Below are 20,110 nucleotides of genomic sequence, written 5' to 3'. Positions count from 1 at the left end.
TATTTACCATTTAATTATAGTGAGAACATTTATTAATAGTGAGGTCTATGGTCTCAACAAATTTTAAGCATATACATTATTAATAACCCTAATCATGTTGCCATACAATAGATCTCCAAGATCTATTCATCTTATAACTAAAAGATTTTACCCTTAAACATCTCCTCATTTTTTCTGACTCTTTACCCTGGAAACCACTATTGTACTCTTTATTTTTATAAACTAAACTTTTTAAAAATAATTATCCATAGCAGTATTTATCTTTCTGGGAATGGCTGATTTTACTTAGCATAATGCCTACTACGTCCATCCATGTTGTTGAGATGGCAGGATATTTATCATTTTCATGTCTTAGTAATACTATATGGTATGTGTTTGTACAGGTATTTTTTAATCTATCATCAAAGCAGGCATTTAGTTTGTTTTTATTTTTTTGGCAAATGTACATAATGCTGCGATATATATGGGGGTGCAGAATCTTCTTGAGATACTGATTTTACATAGTTATATTCATAGGTAGAATTGGTGAATAATAAGGCAGTTGTATTATTTACATTTTTTGACAAATCTCTGTGATGACACTATCCATTTACAATCAAGAACAGTCTACAAGGATTGCTTTCCTGCACACTCTTGTCCTCATTTGTTATGTAACAAATGTCTCTTGTTTTGGACATTAGCCATTTTAACACTTGTGAGGTTATACCTTATCATAGTTTTCGTTTGTGTTTACATGATGTTTTGGTGATGCTGAGTTACTCTTGGTGTTTCCTGTTGTAAACTGGTATGCTTTCTTTGAAAATAATCTACATAAACTTTTGCTTATATTTAAGTGGGTTATGACATTGTTTTACATTTGAAAAATATGAGTTTCCTATATATTTTGGGTATTAACATATTATAGAATATAAACTTTGAAAATATTTTCTCCCATCCTATATGTTTTCTTTTTTTCCTTGCTGTACAGAGGATTTTAAGTTTGATGCAGCCCAAATTGTTCCAATTTTGTTCCAGTGCACATTGTTTCATATCCAAAAAAAAAAAAAAAAAGAAAGAAAATTGCAAGTCTTATGTCAAGGTTTTCCCCTATTTCTTCTTTTCTTTATACTATTTTTTAAGAAGTATTACAGTTTTATATCTTCCATTTAAATCTTTATTACATCTGGAGTTAGTTTTTGGGTATCATATAAGAAACAACAGTCTGCTTTTATTCATTTGTTTTTGGGTATCCAGTTTTCCAGCACCAAGCATTGAAGAGCCATACTTTCTGCATTGTGCATTGCTAGTGCCTAGATAAATGTTACTTGACCTTATATGTTTCAGTTTATTTCTGAGCTCTCCATTCTCCTCCATTGTTATTTGTGTTGGTTTTTATGCACATATTTTGCTCTTTTCATTACTCCCACATTAACATTTAGTTTGAAATCAGAAAGTGTGATGCTGGAACCTTTTTTCTTCTTTCTCATTATTGCATAGGGCTCCCAATGGTATTTGTGATATCATACAAATATTAGGATTTGTTGGTTAATACTGTCAAGTAATGCCCCTGGAATTTTGATAGGGAGTGCATTGAATGTATACATTGTTTGGATAATATCTTTCTATTTACTCATGTCATCTTCAATTTCTTTTATTAATATCTTATAGTACTCAGTGTAAAGGGTATTTTTACCACTTTGGTTAAATTTTTTTTCTTAGAAATCTATTATTTTGATGGTACTGTACATGAGAGTGGTTTCCTTTTTTATTGTCTACTTTATTAGTGCATAGAAAAGCAACTGATATCTGTATGTAAATTTTATGTCCTGTGACTTAACTGAGGGATATACTTAACTTTTAATGCTTTCTTCCTATATTCTTTATGGTTTTTGATCTATAAAATAATGTCATCTGTAAACAGTATTATTTTTAGTTTTTCCTTTCTAATTTTAGTGGATCTTGTCATGTTCTTGCCAAACTTTTATGCTTAGGTCTTCTAGTAATATGGTAAAATAGTAGCATTAACAGTGGTTGCATATTATGCTTATGGTGTTATCTGTGCATATGAAGGATTAAATAACATTTCCAGTTTTTATAAACCGGTTTTGAAAGGTAAAGATTTTTTTCTTTGAGTACTTGGGTGAAAGGTATGCCCACTGGGTTTTCAATGAAGAGTTTCTGTATCTAGGTCAAAAGATTGCCCCTTGTTCTGCAGTGGAGTCTGCATCTAGTGGGGCAGTCCCAAAGAGTTTGGGTGGTTTTCAATCCTCTCTTGTGTCTGGGAAAACTGGTTGCCTTCATTATTTTGATCTGTGACACATACTAGGGCATGGTTGTGGATTTCAGTCTGCATATTTTGGAGCTAATACCATATGTGTGGGTGGGCATGGCTCCCAACAAGTACCTTGGAAGAGTCCCTGCAGGTCACTGTGTGGATCTATGCACTGAAAGAACTAGACATGGATACAATCCCATTTTTCAGACAGCTGTATCAGAGTCACAGTTCTGCTTTACAGATGATAGCAAGACCAAGTTATTCAGGTCTGCCTCCATGGCTGCAGATAGGTGTGTCTCTCCCAAAGTCTCTGGATGAACAGCACCACTCCAAATTTGTCACAGGGAACCATCAGAGACTCTGTGTATCCAAGATGGTTGGCCCATGTTGCAGTCTGTATTCAGGACAATGGGTCCTTAAGTTTGTCAGCTGGATGAGAGCCTGAATATTCTAAATGACCCTCCCAGATCTATAGTTCCACTAGAGTTTAATGACCTTCCATTTAAGTCCCCAAATTCAGATAATTGTAATTTTCCAGGGATGGCTGCCAAATTTTTGTTATTCTTTGGGAAAGAGTAAAATAAAACAAGTGGATCCTTCCCCTCCCACCATATAGCTGATTTCCTCTCCTTATATATTTTAAATTTGTGATCTGTTGTATTTCAATTTTTATAATTTTTAGAATCAAAGGTTCAGAATGACACAGCAGCATTTCAGTTTCTCTACATTCTCACCATATGTATGTATCTGCTTATGCTTTTATTTATTTAAAACTTCTCAATGTAATGGATGTGAGGTGATATCTCATTGTGATTTTGTTTTGCATTTCACTAAAGATTAACAAGTTTTAGATTGCTTTCAAATTATGTTTGGCCATTAATATATCTTCTTTGCAGAAATGCCAGATCAATCTATTGCCCATTGGTTAGTCAAGTTATTCACCTTTGTTTTAGAATTTTAATCATTGTTCATTTATTCATGATGTTAACTTCTATCAAATATGTGCTTTGCATCTATTTTAACCCATTTTGTAGGAGGCATTCTTACTCCACTAAGATTTTCCTTTTTGCAGAAAATTTGAAGAATGATAGAATCCCATTTTTCTTTTCTTTTTTTTTTCTTTTTTTTTAAATTTTTTTCCATTTTTCTTTTTTTTCTTTTTCTTTTTTTAATTTTTTTTTATTTTGGCATATTATGGGGGTACAGATTTTGAGGTTTCAATAAATGCCCTTCCCTCCTTCCCCCACAAGTCTGAGTCTCCAGCATGACCATCCCTCAGATGGTGCACATATCACTCGTTATGTATGTATATACCCGTCCTCCTTCCCCCCCCCAATACCCTATTACTGTAGTACCTATGTGTCCACATAGGTGCTACTCAGTTAATACCAGTTTGCTGGAGAATATATCTGGTGCTTGTTGTTCCATTCTTGGGATACTTCACTTAGTAATGTGGGTTCCAGCTCTAACCAGGAAAATATAAGAAGTGCTATATCACCATTGTTTCTTAGAGCTGAATAGTACTCCATGGTATACATATACCACATTTTATTAATCCATTCTTGAATTGATGGGCACTTGGGCTGTTTCCACAGCCTTACGATTATGAATTGTGCTGCTATAAACATTCGAGTGCAGGTGTCTTTTTTGTAGAGTGTCATTGGATCATTTGGGTAGATGCCCAGCAATGGGATTGCTGGATAAAATGGTAGATTCATTTGTATCACTTTAAGATATCTCCATATTGCTTTCCACAGAGGTTGAACTAGTTTGCAGTCCCACCAGCAGTGTAGGAGTGTTCCTCTCTCTCCACATCCACACCAGCATTTGTTATTTGGAGACTTTTTGATAAAGGCCATTCTCACTGGAGTTAAGTGATATCTCATTGTAGTTTTGATTTGCATTTCCCTGATGATTAGGGATGGTGAGCATTTTTTCATATGTTTGTTAACCATTCTTCTGTCTTCTTTAGAAAAGTTTCTGTTCAAGTCCTTTGCCCACTTTTTAATAGGGTTATTTGATTTTTTCTTACTGATTTTCATGAGTTCTAAGTATATTCTAGTTATCAGCCCTTTATCGGATACGTAGGATGCAAAAATTTTCTCCCATTCTGTAGGTTGTCTGTTTACTTTCATGACTGTTTCTTTAGCTGTGCAGAAGCTTTGTAGTTTCATCATGTCCCATTTATTTATTTTTGTTGCTGCTTTGATTGCCTTTGGGGATTTCTTCATAAACTCTTTGCCTAGGCCAATGTCTAGGACAGTGTTTCCAACATTTTCCTCTAGAATTCTAATGGTTTCATACCTGAGATTTAAGTCTGTTATCCAGCGTGAGTTGATTTTTGTGAGAGGGGAAAGGTGTGGGTCCTGTTTTAACCTTCTACAAGTGGCTATCCAGTTTTCCCAGCACCATTGGGGACTCCAAATGTATTTTAAATTTGTGATCTATTAATTTCAATTTTTATAATTTTTAGAATCAAAGATTCAGAATAACATAGTAGCATTTCAATTTGTCTACATTCTCACCATATGTATGTATCTGCATATGCTTTTATTTACTTAAAAGTTCTCAATGTAATGGGTGTGGGGTGATATCTCATTGTGATTTTGTTTTGCATTTCTCTAAAGATTAACAATTTTTAAAATGCTTTCAAAATATATTTGGCCATAAGTATATGTTCTTTGCAGAAATGCCAGATCAATCTATTGTCCATTTGTTAGTAACGTTATTCACCTTTGTTTTTGAATTTTTATCATTTTTTACTGATTCATGATGTTAACTTCTATCAAATATGTGATTTGCATCTATTTTTAACCCATTTTTTAGGAGGCCTTTTTACTCCACTAAGTTTTTCCTTTGTGCATAAAATTTGAATTTGTATACAATCCCATTTTTTTCTCTTCCTTTTTCTTGATTATGCATTTGATGTTACATCTACTAAAACAGTGCCAGGACCAATATCATGATGTTTTTCTTATATTTTCTCTAAGAGTTTTATAGATGTATTTCTTATGTTTTAGTATTTAATTTATTAAAGATATATTCTATATTCTATATAGTGAAGGTACCAACATCATTTTTTTTTTCTATCAGAAATATTCAGTTTTCTACAACATTTGTTGAAGTGACTGTTGTTTTTCATTGCATGGTCATTGTAATCTTGAGGAACCTAACTTTGGTCATGGACAAAAAGGTTTATTTCTGAGTTCTCCATTTTATTATCTCATCTCATTATTTGTCTTTGGGCCAGTAACATGTTTTTTTAATTCCTGAAGATTTTTTTTCAAATCAAGAATTGGTATGTCTCCTTGTTTGTATTTCTAAAACAGTCTGGCTATTTATTGTTCCAATATACTTTTGAATATATTTTTATATATCTTCAAATATGGTCCTAAGGTCCTACAAATGGTCCTACGTATGATAGGACCATTATAGACATTGAATTAAATTTGTATATCACTGTGGATATTATTGATATCTTAACAGTTTTAAATCATCTGACAATTGAGCATGAATGCATTAAAGAGTGTATTTAATTTTGACATATTTTTGTATTAGACAGTTTGTGTTGTACTTTTGATTTCTAGTTCCACTTCAATTTTGTCAAAAAATATATGTTGTATCATTTTAGGTTTCTTCAACTTGATAAGACTTAAGTGTCCTAATAGCATTTATCATGTATGATTGAAACCATAGTGTACTCTGCTGCTTTTGACTGAAGACTTCTGTAAATGTCTTTTACATCTAACTAGTCTATAATGTCTTTCCCATTATCTGTTTTCTTATTTATCTTTTGTCAAATTTTTGTATTCATCATAGAAATCATATATATTAGGCATAGCCTTAAATATTCATCATGAAATAATCATATATCATGCAAAGCCCTGATAAATAATATATATTTAAAAATATCTAAGCTAAAATATGTACATTACATGTTTATGATCTGTCTATGTGTATTCTGTGCCATAGATTTCTCCTAAATGACCCATTATAAAAGTCTTTGTCTCTTCTGATGGTTTTGACTTAAAGTGTATTTTATTTAATTATGGCCACAATATCCTCCTATTCTTATTTATGTAGAATTTTTTACATTACTTTCAATCATTTGACTTTTTAGAGCTAAAGGAAGGATTTCGTAGGTGGCATATACTAGGGTTCTGTTTGTTTTTTATTCACACATTCATCTTATTTTCCATTGGAAAGACTAAACCATTTACATTTAATGAAATTCCTGAAGGAAGAGTGTGCTGTTTCCATTATTCAAAAACTGAAATTGAGAATTTGAAAGAATTGCATTTAATGTGTAGACCAATCTGGACATCTTCACAACATTAGGTCTTCTTCCCTTGAAAAACAATGTATTCAAGACTGTGTTGTTTATTTTCCTATATTTGTGAATTTTTTTATGTTTCTTTTATTATTTATTTTCAGTTTTCATTCCATTCTAGTCAAAAATTAATGTTAGTAAAATTTCAATTTTCTAAAATTGGTTAAGACTTGTGGCTGAACAGGTAGTTTTTTAGGAAGAACATTTTATGAGCTATCAAGGAGATTGTGCATTCTACTATTATTCTGTAGAGTGTTTCTACTATATCTGTTAGGTCTAACTGCTATGTAGTGTTTTCAAATCTTTTGTTTTCTTATTAATAATTTGACTGGTTTTATTATTATTGAAAGTGGAATAGAATATCAAAGTATCGTATTATTTTGATGTCCATTTCTTGCTTCATTTCTGTCAATGCTTTTTAAAAATATATTTGAGCACCTTGATGTGAGATAAAGATAGATATCATATAAATGTATTACTTTCATAGGCCCTCCATGAATGACTACTTTTTATATTTATTGCCCTTTTTGTCTCTTGTGACAGTTTTGACTTAAAGTATATTTTAAAAATTATTACGTTTTTTACTTCAAAATAATGTGCCTAATATAATTTTGAACTCCACTGCTCTTAGATGCTAAATGTTTTTCTGATATATCTTGCTATATCCTGCCAGTTTTAGGCTATTGTTCTCACCAGGTATGAAGTCAAGTCGCTTTAGATAGAATATTGTTGGATTTTTTTAACTCTTTATTTAACTATGCCTTCTGACTGGGAACAGTAGTACATAAATATTTACATAATTTTCTCAAAGGAAGGACTTACAATTTCTCTTATGTTAATTATTTTATATAACTTTTTTCACTGTCTTTTCTTTCTTTCGTCTCCTTCTCTCCTGCATTGTGCCTCACTGATTTTTAGTGACATATTTTGTTTCTTTGCCTAGCTTTCTTTTTTCGCTATAAACCTTTTTTTCTGATGTTCACTGTGAGAACTATATAAAATCTTTTGAACTTGCAACTTATGTTAAATGAATAACTACTTCAGTTGCATATAAAAATTCTTAATCTTTACATCTGCCCTCACCTTTATGATATCGATGTCAATAAATATGTCTTTTTATATTGTATAGAAATTAACACATGACAATGATCTTTTTGTTATTTTGCCTTTCAAATTTCATAGCATAATTAAATATTTTGCACCATCATTATGATAATGCAGAATTTTATTCTTAATATGTGCTTATTTTTCTCAGAGAGTTATGTAGTTGTAAAGGGAGGTGGAAACCAGCCTTTGGAAAGGCCACAAAAAACACATGTGTGGACATGTGCCCATAGTTTCATTCTCTTTTGAAAGGGAATCCAGGAGATGGGATTTTACTACTAAAGTGATAACTCAGTATCAGCATGGAGGAAGGGCTTTGGTTCGTAAATGCAACAAAGTTTCCTTCCCCTTCCTGTGATTCTTGGTGTTTTTCTCAATTGAGGTGCTATGAACTATTAGCAGTTATGATTTCTAAAAGAATCATGGTTGCAAGTATATTTTTAAGATGATACATCTATGATGCAAGTAAGACCATGGTATTCTATTGTGCTTTCTTGCTAATGGGCTTTGTATAGTTTTATATATTCAAATTTTGAAGTATATTCGCCTGAGTCTGCTTAGTGAGATACTTTGTTATTTTCATTTCTTTCAGAACTGTCTCACTATTGCACCAAAGACCTATTACCAGAGCAGGGTACAAAAGACCCCTTGCAGAAATCAATAACGAGACTATATGGAAGCTGTGACCTTGAAAATATATACTTAAGAAGAGATGAGGAGTGTGTGGCTGAGTGTAAGAAGCAGAAAGTATGTTCTGATGGTCTTACCCAATGTTTGTCAACTTGCCGTAGAAAAATCTTCAAAAGTGACAAATGTATAAAAGTCTTTAGCAAATCATCAAATCTAAATAGACACAAGACAAGACATACTGGAGAGAAAAGTTTCAAACTTAAAGAATGTAGCAAAACATTTAACCACAGCTCTAATGTTTCTGGACATAGAAAAATTAATACCACACAGAAATCCTACAAGTGTGAAGAATGTGGAAAACCCTTTAACTTTTGCTCAAAACTTATTATACATCGGAGAATTCACACTGGAGAGAAACCCTACAAATGTGAAGAATGTGGTAAAGCCTTTACCCAGTGCATACACCTTACTCAACATAAAAGAATCCATACTGGAGAGAAACCCTACAAATGTGAAGAATGTGACAAAGCCTTTATCCAGTTCTCAATCCTTAGTCGACATAAAAGAATTCATACTGGTGAGAAACCCTACAAATGTGAAGAATGTGGCAAAGCCTTTAAATGGTCCTCAACCCTTAGTCTACATAAAAGAATTCATACTGGAGAGAAACCCTACAAATGCGAAGAATGTGGAAAACCCTTTAACTTATGCTCAAAACTTATTATACATCGGAGAATTCATACTGGAGAGAAACCCTACAAATGTGAAGAATGTGGTAAAGCCTTTACCCAGTGCATCCACCTTACTCAACATAAAAGAATCCATACTGGAGAGAAACCCTACAAATGTGAAGAATGTGACAAAGCCTTTATCCAGTTCTCAATCCTTAGTCAACATAAAAGAATTCATACTGGAGAGAAACCCTACAAATGTGAAGAATGTGGCAAAGCCTTTAACTGGTCCTCAACCCTTAGTCTACATAAAAGAATTCATACTGGAGAGAAACCCTACATATGTGAAGAATGTGGAAAACCCTTTAACTGTTGCTCAAAACTTATTATACATAGGAGAATTCACACTGGAGAGAAACCCTACAAATGTGAAGAATGTGGTAAAGCCTTTACCCAGTGCATCCACCTTACTCAACATAAAAGAATCCATACTGGAGAGAAACCCTACAAATGTGAAGAATGTGACAAAGCCTTTATCCAGTTCTCAATCCTTAGTCAACATAAAAGAATTCATACTGGCGAGAAACCCTACAAATGTGAAGAATGTGGCAAAGCCTTTAAATGGTCCTCAACCCTTAGTCTACATAAAAGAATTCATACTGGAGAGAAACACTACAAATGTGAAGAATGTGGCAAAGCCTTTAACCAGTCCTCAATCCTTACTCGACATAAAAAAATTCATACTGGAGAGAAACCCTACAAATGTGAAGAATGTGACAAAGCCTTTAACCGGTCCTCACACCTTACTCAACATAAAAGAATTCATACTGGAGAGAAACATTACAAATGTGAAGAATGTGGCAAAGCCTTTACTCAGTGTTCAGGCCTTACTCAACATAAAAGAATTCATACTGGAGAGAAACCCTAAAATGTTGTAGAATGTGGCAAAGTCTTTATCCAGCTCCGAGACTTCACTCTACATAAATGAATCCATACAGGAGAGAAACCATAGAAATGTGAGAAATGTGGCTAAGCATTTTCCCAGTGCTCACACCTTAATCTTCATAGAAGAATGCATAACAGAGAAAAATTCTATGAATGTGAGAATTGTGGCAAAGTCTTTAATAACTGCTCACATTTTATTCAACACCAAATAAATTATACTAGATAAAAGTGAGATAAATGTAATGAGTATGGAAGTGGTTTCCCTATGTATTAGCTTTAAAATGCACAACAGTACTTATATTTAAAGTAAACAATCATAATGTAGAGAGCTGACAATACCTTTAGTTACAACAGAGATCTTATTGGACATGGGAGAACTTACACTGAAAAAAATGCTCCAATATTTTCCCCAACATTGCTCAACATCACAAAAATTTTAAGAGATAGACACCTTACAAATATAATGAATGTGAAAAAATATTTATGCCAAAGATATACCTTAGAGAACCACAAAGAATTGATAGTTAAAATTACTCTACAGATATAATGAATTTCAGAACACATTTCATGAAGAATCAAGTCTAAACAAATATCAGAGGATTCACTGTGCAATACACTAATGCACTAACACATTCACAAATTTCTTTAAACCAGGTTGTTGATTATAGAGTACTACCCAGTTAAAATAGTTAGTTGATTTACTTGTATGTCAGCTTTAAAAAGAGAGAGATTTTGTGAGAGTTATAATTACATGTAAAATATACTTTCTGGTCAGGGTAGGGTAAAAATATAAAAGGTATATATATTTTTTCCTTTTTGACAAGCAAATACTAATGTTATTCAACTTTAAATACAATAGATGGTTTTCATTCTACAACATTTCAATAGAATGTTTTCATTCTTAGGGTGTATGTGAATGTGTGTGGTTAATGATAGCTACATCACATTTATTAGTAGTCTTTGTGTATTCAGTAGGCATTATTCATGTACTTTTCCATGGGAAATTAAAATCACTGAAATGTAAGATTTATGAAATGGAGAGGTACTATGGATATTTTTTATAATAAACAGTATTTCAAGTGATGTATGATGTAGGTATACAGACTAATATTCTTCTCATTATAATCAGAATGAAAAAAATAGAATATTATAAATAACTTGTTTTAATATTGTACATTATGATAGATAATAAAATCGAATGAAATTTGGAATATTTTTAGATTACATGTAAACTTAATTTGTTTCATTAAATTAAAAGTAATTTTAATGTGTCAAACATGTTGTAGATTGAATGAAGTGTTATTTTGCACCACAATTAACCTATCCCATGTTACTCAAAGTTGGAGGTAATGGGTTGTAAAAATGTACTGTGGGGTTACACAGTAACAAGACATCACTTGTGATCCTTTTTATCAGTGTCTCTGCTTTGAAGAATAATGTTCCCAAAGCTCTTTTTCATTATATTTATAATTATATTGTTACCATAATGCTTATAATAAAGATTTTGTACTTAATGAAAAGCCATACATTTCTTAACACAGCATGACTAGTTATTACATTGTATCCTACAATTTTCCTTCAACATGCAACCTGCCTGGCCAATAAAACAGAAATAAGCATATTTTTATTTATATTGAATCAAATATACAAATACATTATGGTTAAGTGGAACTATAGTTGTAGTATATTTACAGAGTAAGTAATTATGTTTGTGTGAATGTGGATGTATACCTATTTCAACAGAAAAAAAGAAATATTAGAAAAGATGGATAATTTCAAAAGTGTTGAGAATTTACTAGCAAACTAGAAACTTCAAAGATTCTGAAAGGAAATATTTTGTTCCCTTTATGTGGAATTAATTGTTTAAAACCCTAAAGCTTCTGAATGGGAACCTACCCATGCTGATCCTCTGTTCTTACATGCTTATTACTCATGCTAGGCCACCTATGTTATTTTATTATTTCAAAGTTCATTAAATGCCATTTATGTGACCTGATCTGCAATTACAACAAGGATTGTTATAAAACTTCATGGTGCTCATAAAATTACCTAAAGGTGTGAGTAATTCCACATTGTAGTAATTACATTTTACTTAGTACATTCTATATTTTCATACTAATTTGGGAAGGATATTGAAAGAACATTCTGGTTACTGTTTCTTTTACTTTGGGTTATCGAACTAATTGATTTATTGACTTTATCAGGCTACTTTGTTCAGGTAAACACTCAGAAGGATATATAAATTATGGAGTTGATTTTATATTTAAATAGAAGAAATAAGTACAGGACATCGTTAGATATTTAATAGATGCTTTATAATTAGCAGTCAATATTTCTGTAGGAGAGAGCTTGCGGCTCCAGAGAAGAGATTGAAAATGTCCAGGGTAAAAAATCACTGATTTTGCATGTAGAGCGAAGGAACTGGCAGAACAACCAACTCTTGGAATTTATAAGTGGAAATTCTGCTTCTTTCATTTCATAATTATCTCAAGTTTTTTGGCATTTTTTTATCTACATTCCCTTCTACAACTCTATCTAAGCCATTCTTCTTTCCATCTGTGCTTGGGGTATAATATTCTCACTGTCGTACTCAAGCCTGGCCAGTTCACACAGTATTTTAAAAGTTCTGATGAGAAGTGTAGAATTTTTTTAGTTTGGTGAACAAAAATTTTAGCTAGACAGCTTGAGGCCATTTATAGGCTATACATACAGCATTCTAATAACTTAAGTAAAATTAGAGAGGTTCAGTGTCCTAAGGTTAAAGTAAGAGCCTTAAAGGCCAAAAAAAGATAAACAATTCTGAAGGCCAGAGGAGTAAATCAAGAACTCAGCATTGTTTTCTTTTATAAAAGCAAACTGTTATTAGATCCCAACATATAATGTCATAAATATGAAAATAATTACAATAAGTGAAGCATTAATAAGTGTGTGATGCATATGGTAAGTTCTATAAAAATAAATATGAGAATTTGGCAATCTCTTAACAGGGAGTTTAGGTAAAGAGCATTGGATTTAATTTTCTATGAATTACTTATAGTACAACATGCATCCATCTAGAATCTACTTTTGAGTGTGTATTTTCAGTTTTAGAATATAATGGAATGATTTCTCTGCATTGAAAATGTTTGGAATAATCTTTCTTTACCTGATATTTCAATCTTAGAGAATTTATTTTACATAACTTTATCTTCCTTTATTTTAGTAGTTGGAGTGTGCAGTACACACTTCACATTCTTAGTCATCTAACTTTGGCCAATAATTTGGTCATTCTCCCTAGAGGAATCTCAGGGATCATGGCCACTTTTTGATGGAAAATTTCATCAGTGATTTTGGATGCAATCCTGTTTTTGATGCTCACAGTGGCCAGAGGTGAGACAGTGAGCACCACATACATCTTTAGTCTCTTCCATAACATAATCATCAGCACCAGGAAATCTAGGTGTCTTTAGCTTCAAATAAAATCGTTAAAGCCCCTTTCATGTTCTGTGCTGCATTATGAACCTGCTGGTAAATATCAGAGTTCCCTTGCTTACAACTGACAAATGGAATGACAAAAGCAGCACTCTCACTCTGTTGCCTGGGCTAGAGTGCCATGGCATCAGCCTAGCTCACGGCAACCTCACACTCTTGGGCTCAAGCAATCCTTCTGCCTCAGCCTCCCTGGTAGATGGGACTACAGGCATATGCCACAATGCCCTGTGTATTTTTCTATATACTTTTATTTGGCTGATTAATTTCTTTTTATTTTTAGTAGAGACACAGCCTCATTCTTGCTCAGGCTGGTTTCAAACTCCTGACCTTGAGTGATCCTCCTGCTTTGGCCTCCCAGAGTGCCAGGATTACAGGTATGAGCCTCTGCTCCCAGCCAACACGAACTGTCATTACACAAAGAACTCGATTAAAGAATTGGCTCAATTAGAAATGTTAATCCTTTGCGATTGGAAATCTATCGTGCAAACAGTTATATCTTCGCCTAAATTTTTATAGTTCACCACTTGGTGCAGGGAAAAGATGCATCAGCAACCCTAGTTAAATGGGTCTAGAGACCTACGAATTAAAATTTCTGACTCAGATTATGGGCCAGGAATATTGGTTTGATATTAATGCACAATTAAAATATGATGATCAGACTATTTCTCAAATTCAACAGTGCTGTATTAAAGTAGGGAAAAGATAGCTTCTCTTAGGCTGTATCTTTCTATACAAATGTTAAACAAAATGTTAATGAAACTTATATAGATTTAATTGCTAAATTGCAAGAAATATCAGGTTCAAGAAATAGTAAGTCCTCCTAATTTAAGCAATATCACTTTGTATATACTGGCTTTTAATAATGTTAATTCTAAATGCCAGCAGCTTTATGTCCAGCAAAATTAAACTGCATGGTGCCACCACTGCCATGGCTGCTGAGCCACCCAGGCCGTGGCTGTGCTCAGCCAGGCAGCCCAGCACCAGCTTCCCACCACCGCACCCCAATGGCACCTTATGGCCCAAGGGGAGCACCTGCGTGCGGAAAAAACTTTTAAGAAATTGCCAAAAGGTCTGATCAGACATTTAAAATGCAACTTTGGCTGAGACTCTTGCCCCAAAAGGTAATTTCAGAGAACAAATATCATCTTGTGACAATGGACTCTTAACACCATCTACTGAGATATATATACCTATAGATATATTTGGCCTGATCCTACAAGCACATTCATATTAGTTAATAATTTGGTCATATTACTGTTATATTAAAAAGAGTAATAATACATTTAGGTATAATTGATTCAGCTTATTCGAATGAAGTTTCAGTTATGATGAGTTTCACTTCCGATTATGTTATTCAGGCTAGAGACTGTATTGCACAACTTGTGCTATTAATATGCAAATTTAAAAATCTAATATTTTAAGACAAGGAGGTTCTGGAAGTACTGCAATGAAAGTATATTGGCAAACTTTATTAATGACCAAAAACCTCAATTAGAAATTCAGCTAAATGACAAATCTTTTGTTTGATTTATAAATACTGGAACAGATATTAAAATTTATCTAAAGGTTTTTGGCCAAGGGTTGGCATATTATAATAATAGATTTAAAAGACTGTTTTTACTATCCTTTTGCAAATATCTGATAGAAAAAAAATTTGCCTTCACCATACCTGCTTTAAACAATCAACAGCCAACTAAGCAGTATCAATGGAATGAAAGGGAAACAATTCTATACAAAAATTTTAATAAAAATGTTTTAAAACAAAAGTATTAGTTTATTAAAAGATAATTTTGTTTAATTTATTGATTTTTTAAAACCACTTGGTTTATGTAATGATATAAGCAGAAGAATAAAAGTACAGTGCTGACTTGTCACACACACAGTCAGCCAGCAAGAATTTACCCAACACACACATCTCCATACTGTGTCAGGCATTAGTAATGCAGAGATTGATCATATATATTTGTTGATTTTTAAGTAACTTACATATAAAAATACATTTAGTAAAGTGCCTATAGATTTCAGGTAGAGCATAGTACAAATAAACATAAAAATGTGGGCCATAAAGTCTGGAAAAAATTGTTGTGTGTTCTCCAGACAAATGGTAAAAATGGGAGGGAGGAGGCCTTCAGGTAAAAAAGCAGGAAGTAATAAGGGAGGAATTATGGAATAGATTGTTGGACTCTTAAAGTTGCATAAATGTCTACAGAGCTCATATGTTCAACACTGTGTTTTTCAGTCCTAAACACATTCTAGCACACATTGCTTCCTGAATTAATAAATGAATGAATAAAAATACAGTGAGGAAAATCACAGGCCATAAAGTCAGTATTTAGGTATTTACTAAAACCAGGGGTTCCTTCTTTCTCTCTGCTGGAGATACTTTTGTTATTGTCTGTTTAAAAAATAAACTATGTTACGCAAAGTATCCAGGAGAATCAAATTCATAGAAGCAAAAATTAAAATAGTTTTGCCAGAGACTGGAATAATGGAGAAATGGAGCTGTTTACTGGGTGTAAAAATGTTCTTGAAATTTCTTTCACACAGTATGATTATACTTAACACGACTGTGCTGTGACCTAACAATGTGTAAGATGGCAAATACGTTGCGTATACTTTACCACAATTTCAAATTTTAAATTACCTATATAGTCACCAAGTGATTTAGAATAGGATAAGGTTATTCTGTCTGTATTATCACATTGGTGATATTGGCCACATTGGCGAGAATTTTTCTCAGTCATGGCATCCCCATTTTTGTTTTCATTTTTAGTTTTCATCAGACAGTCCTAGAGGGTTTTGATTCTAGGTATCTGCTTTAAAGTGGGAGAGGTTTTAGACCTCTCCCAAAATCTTTTTAAAAAAATAAATACCCAAGCTGAGGTCCAATATTATGTCCATTGCCTTGTGGGTTTGCCCTATACAGCAAGCCCTTTCCTGGCAGTATCCAGGGGCAGTTCTAGTAACAAGGCAGGTCCTCAGAAGCCAGGGCATGTGATTGGAGCTAGAAGAGGGTTGGACATGAAATAAGATCCTGAGAGGTGAGAACAGGGTGGAAGGGATGCAGACAGGAAAATGGGCTGAGTGAGCTCTACCCCAGCAGGGGAGTCGCACTGGAATGCTTTTGTCTGGAGACAGCAGAAGACCCTGGACCAGCTAAGCTGCCAGAGAGTACTGAGAGTGCCCTGGACTGGATCAAGCAGTGGCAAGGCCACCATGGCACACTAGAAGGAGAAGGTGATCTAAGATAATGTTCATCACAACTAAATTCATTGGATATTGGGCTAATGGGAGGGTGGAGGAGGGGATGGGTGTATACACACCTAATGGCTGCAGTGCTCACCATCTTGGGGATGGACACACTTGAAGCTCTGACTCAGGTGAGACAAAGACCATGTATATAACCTAAACATTTTTACCCTTGTAATATGCTGAAATTAAAAAAAAAAATAAAAAAGAGCTAAATCTTGTGGGAAAAGTACCACAAGGGACTACTAACCCATAAAGTCTACACTGAGTATTACAGGAATTTCCTTGAAAAATGAGGGATGTGCTGAGATGTAGAATGGGCAAGAGTGGGGAGAACACCCCAGGAAGGAGGAGTCAGAGGCTGAGGGATGGGTGTTGCAGGTACTAGTGAAATCAAAGATGTATTTTCACACACCCCAACCTCTTTCGTAGACTTCGAGAATAATAAATTGGAATTGGTCTCATCGCACATTACATTAGACATATTAGCTATATTCAAATGCATCCACCTCATGATTTAATAATTTTGTTGTAGGAAAAGAGCAGAATGGCTTTTAAGAATATTTCTTTGGAAAAAATTATATTTTGCAAGATTTTTATGTTTTATTTTTTTTGTACTTTTGTTTGTTTTTAACCACTTCAGTATGGTGCTCACCAGTCATGAAACCTTGCGCACAGGCGGAAGTCATAGTCTGCATGATAGTTTGTGCTTTGCATTGAGGGAAGAATCCATTTTGCTCTTGTGTGATGAGGAAAGCTTGAAAGCACTGAAATCTTGATTTACTTTACAGGCAGCTTTACTTGTAATGTAAATCAGAATAGGTAACATATACATATATGTTTTCATTACCTTATTTTTAAATGTTCACAATTTTATCTTGATAAATGAAAAATCAGAAAAGTGATGTCATGGCTGTCGGTTTAGTTGACGCTCGGCTGTGCGCCTTCCTATCATGGCTGTCAGCTAAAGTCGCTGTGCATGTTCATCTGTAGCTATCGACTGTAATCGATGCTCAGCTGTGAGTTTTCATCTGTGGCTACCAACTATAATTATGATGCTCACCTGTGCACGTTCATCTGTGGCTATCAACTATAGTTAACACTCGTACCAAAGTGGTTAATAAGCTAGAGATTTTATATAAGCCTTCTGATATTGTCTTAGATATTTGAAAGTTCAGAGATAGCAGCCTCTAGTGCTGTGTTGCTCCCCTGATAAATCAACCTTACCCTCCACTCTTCACTGTGCACACGCCTTAAGCAGCTTTATCTCATCCTGTCACATCAGCACCCCTAAATGCAACAAGCGCTAAATGCAGCTTCAGATCCACACACCAAACCGCCTCTCAGCTGCCTTCCCTTGCAACCCATAGGAAACTCACACTTACCATGTAGAAAGCTAAGCTCACTCTGCAGCTTCTTTCACAACCCCCTGTGGTACTTCAGAACATATTGTCACAGAAAAAAACACCACAATAATTCACCCTCTCTTTTTGGAAGCCTAAGTGCCATTATCAAGGCTTATCCTTCACACTCTATTCTTAAGTCGGCATAAGTCCCATTCATTCCTGAAAATTTCTTTTACCTGACCCATTTGTTCCTACCTCAGAAAAAGACACCATTGTGCACATCATCTCACCTCTAATATTACCTCAATCTGCCTCTCTCCTTTCTCAATTACCAAAGCCTCAGCAGGGCCCTAGTCACTGCCCTGTTGATTGGTCTGATGGGTTCCCACTGTTCTTTTTCCCTCAATTTGGCTCCTCCACCTTATCCCCTAAAACTATACTAGCTACAGGATTGCCAAATTCCAGTTTTATCACCTCAATTCCTCCATAAACTCCTTCAGAGGCCCCCACAGTTTCTGGGCTATCAGAATCTGTATATGAAGCTAATTTGGATCAGGCTCTGAATCCTGCATAGTTTCCTCCCATACTCCCCTCCATCACTCCACTTGTGTTATTTTCATAAATGTTTAAGTATCTACTATGCACCAGCCACTGCTGATAGATCCTAAACATGTCCCATGCTTTCTCACCATTTATAAATAAATGGATTTCCTAAAGACAACCTGCCATTTTCTATTACTTTACCTATACAAGCATTGCTTTTTTTTTTTTTTCTTCCTGAACTCCTTCTTGAACTCCTGTGCCTAGTTAACTATGGTCCATAGAAGCCTCACTAGAGGGATAAAATATAGTGTATTTTCTTTACTTATAACTTACCTAGTTTTCATTAGGAGCCCCTAGTAACTAAATTTAGTGAAAAAATTAAGTCTAATTCCCATTTTACAAATGAGAAGAGTGAGAGTCTGTAAGCATAAAGAACTTGTTCAAAGTTATACAAAAAGTAGTGGAGATAGATTTGCCCAAAAGTGGTACTTATAAGTATGCTATACAGCGTCTTTTGAAATGGCTTGGTTATGGAAGTTTTTCCACTACTTACAGGGGTTTTCTGCTGTGAAGATTTGCTATATGCTGAATGGTAAAAATTTGGTCCATTCAACCAATTTTATTAATCTCTACTTGGAACTTTAAGACTTTATAGGACAGCAGAGTCACTCAATGTCCCTTAGGCAAATGATACATTAAAGTGAGAGAATACTAGAACTTGTATTGATGTTTACTTTTACCCTTAAATATAGTTATGATGCTATGCTAATATACTGATAATAGTAAATAAAGACTCTCTATAAGCATGAATTAGGGGCACGTGCCCCAAAGTTTTTTAATGATAAGAGTTTGAGAAAAATGATATAGGGACTCCTGTTCTCTACTGACTTCTGCTAATTTCCTTCTACTCTCCTCCCAGCTCACTCCACTTCCGCCACAACTGACCACACTCACACTCAGGTTCTTCCCACATATCCTCATACAGTGCACTCACTACCTTCATCCAGGCCCCTGCTCAAATGGATCTCCCTAGGGGAACATCACCTACACCCCACCTCACCATCAATGCTCCCTCCACTTATCCTGCTTTCCTCCTCCCCTTCACAGTTACATTTACCTGACATTACATATTTGTGTCAATCACTGCAAACAGAATGAAAGCTCCAGGAGCCTGGGAGCCTTCTCTGTTTTGTTTCCAGCCTTTTCTCCAGTGCAGTAGGAATTATGACCTGAATGGATGAATGTAGATTTTGCTCTTCTGGTACCATGTACACTCCTGAGTGTAGATCATTCTTTGGTTAAACTTGTTTGGCTGCCTTGTGGGTTTTTCTTATCTATAAGCCAATACTGTCTCTTCCCATGGCTGGTTTCTGCTTGGCATCGAAGAGAACATTCTTCAACACTGAAAATGTTTGGTATCTGTGCTGTAGTATAAGCTGTAGCCTTTAACCTCATGTTGTTACTTAGCTCTTGAAAAGTGTCTAGTGTAACTAAAACACTGAATTTTTTATTCTATTTAGTTCTTAAGAATGTTTACTGTAATTATGAGAGGATTTCAATTTCTAGA

The 20,110-nt window shown here is 34.2% G+C and overlaps 2 protein-coding genes across 2 annotated transcripts in view; one reads left to right on the top strand and one right to left on the bottom strand.

The window, feature by feature from the left end:
- LOC109729190 (KRAB domain-containing protein 5-like) overlaps nt 1-20,110 on the bottom strand; it is a 445,983-nt gene that overhangs the window by 190,547 nt on the left and 235,326 nt on the right. The window lies entirely within an intron of this gene.
- LOC142865668 (uncharacterized) overlaps nt 1-20,110 on the top strand; it is a 284,849-nt gene that overhangs the window by 143,300 nt on the left and 121,439 nt on the right. The window contains 2 exon segments of the mRNA XM_075998850.1: nt 8,794-9,277; nt 9,389-9,762. Coding sequence (XP_075854965.1) covers nt 8,794-9,277; nt 9,389-9,762 — 858 coding nt within the window.

This window comes from Microcebus murinus, chromosome 31 (genome assembly GCF_040939455.1).
Source record: "Microcebus murinus isolate Inina chromosome 31, M.murinus_Inina_mat1.0, whole genome shotgun sequence".
Lineage (NCBI taxonomy): Eukaryota > Metazoa > Chordata > Mammalia > Primates > Cheirogaleidae > Microcebus > Microcebus murinus.
This window is presented reverse-complemented; position numbering and strand designations above follow the sequence as displayed.